The sequence below is a fragment of the Galeopterus variegatus genome, unplaced genomic scaffold, assembly GCF_000696425.1.
Source record: "Galeopterus variegatus unplaced genomic scaffold, G_variegatus-3.0.2 Scaffold4097, whole genome shotgun sequence".
NCBI classification, from domain to species: Eukaryota; Metazoa; Chordata; class Mammalia; order Dermoptera; family Cynocephalidae; genus Galeopterus; species Galeopterus variegatus.
Genome location: NW_007730208.1, coordinates 174,556 through 175,448, shown reverse-complemented (window position 1 = coordinate 175,448; position 893 = coordinate 174,556). Strand labels below are relative to the sequence as shown.

General features: G+C 68.0%; 1 protein-coding gene across 1 annotated transcript in view; it reads right to left on the bottom strand.

Moving 5' to 3' along the window:
- Positions 1 to 578, bottom strand: part of EOMES (eomesodermin) — a 6,338-nt gene extending 5,760 nt beyond the window's left edge. The window contains exon 1 of the mRNA XM_008586738.1: positions 3 to 578. Coding sequence (XP_008584960.1) covers positions 3 to 578 — 576 coding nt within the window. The remainder of the gene's footprint in view (positions 1 to 2) is intronic.
- Between the last annotated feature and the right edge of the window lie 315 nt (positions 579 to 893).

Here is an 893-nt window from a genome sequence, read left to right as displayed (position 1 = left end):
GCGGGGAAGCCGCCGGGGGGCAGCATGGAGCCGTAGGGGTAGCGCGCCCCGTTGGGAGCCGGGTACACAGATCCATGGGGCGCCCCGGCCGCCGCCTGGTACGGGAAGAGCGAACAGGGCGCAGCTAGCTCAGAGCCCTGAGGCCCGGGGGACTGCAGGTAGTAGCGCTCCGAGCTCAGGCTGTCCATGGAGTAGCGCGCGGTGGCAGCAGCCGCGGCGGCGACAGCGGCGGAGGGCAGCTCCTCCTCCCCGCAGGGGGAGCCCTTGCGGCCGTCCGGGGGCCCTGGCTTGGACACTGCCGTGGCGCTGGCAAAGGCGTCCCCGGCGTCGGCGTCACTTAGCATGGCCGCGGGGCCCCCCGCGCTGGCGGTTGCTGGCTCCCCGCTCCCCGGCTCGCAGGAGAGACTGGCCGAGAACTTCTTGGATGCTTTGTCTAAGTCCAGCCTCTGAGGCGAGGGGGCCGCGCCCGGGAGGTGTCCTGCGCTCCCACTGCCGCCCCCTCGCGCACTCTCCAGCGGGTAGAAGTGCGCTCCGGGCAGGTTCACCGAGCTCACCAAGAGCTGCTCCCCTAACTGCATGCTTTGCAAAGCGCAGACGGCAGCTGGCTGCTTCCTCTCCTTCCGCGACCTTATTATAAAGGCAGGATGGGGGAGCCAGCGCCCTCTTCCGAGGGGAAGGTAATTTCCCCTTCCTCCCGCGCTGGGGCTACCCACCTGCCGACTCGCAGGCCGTTAAGCGCGCACCTGCACGCCCTGAATCCAGCGTCCTTTCCGCAAGGAAAGCGCACTGAGTTTGAAGGCAGGAGGTGGAAATCGACTGAGAAGCACCCTCCTTTTCCTTCCCCGTCCCTGTTGCCTCTCTGGACCTCCACCCTCCTCCCACATTCACATCTG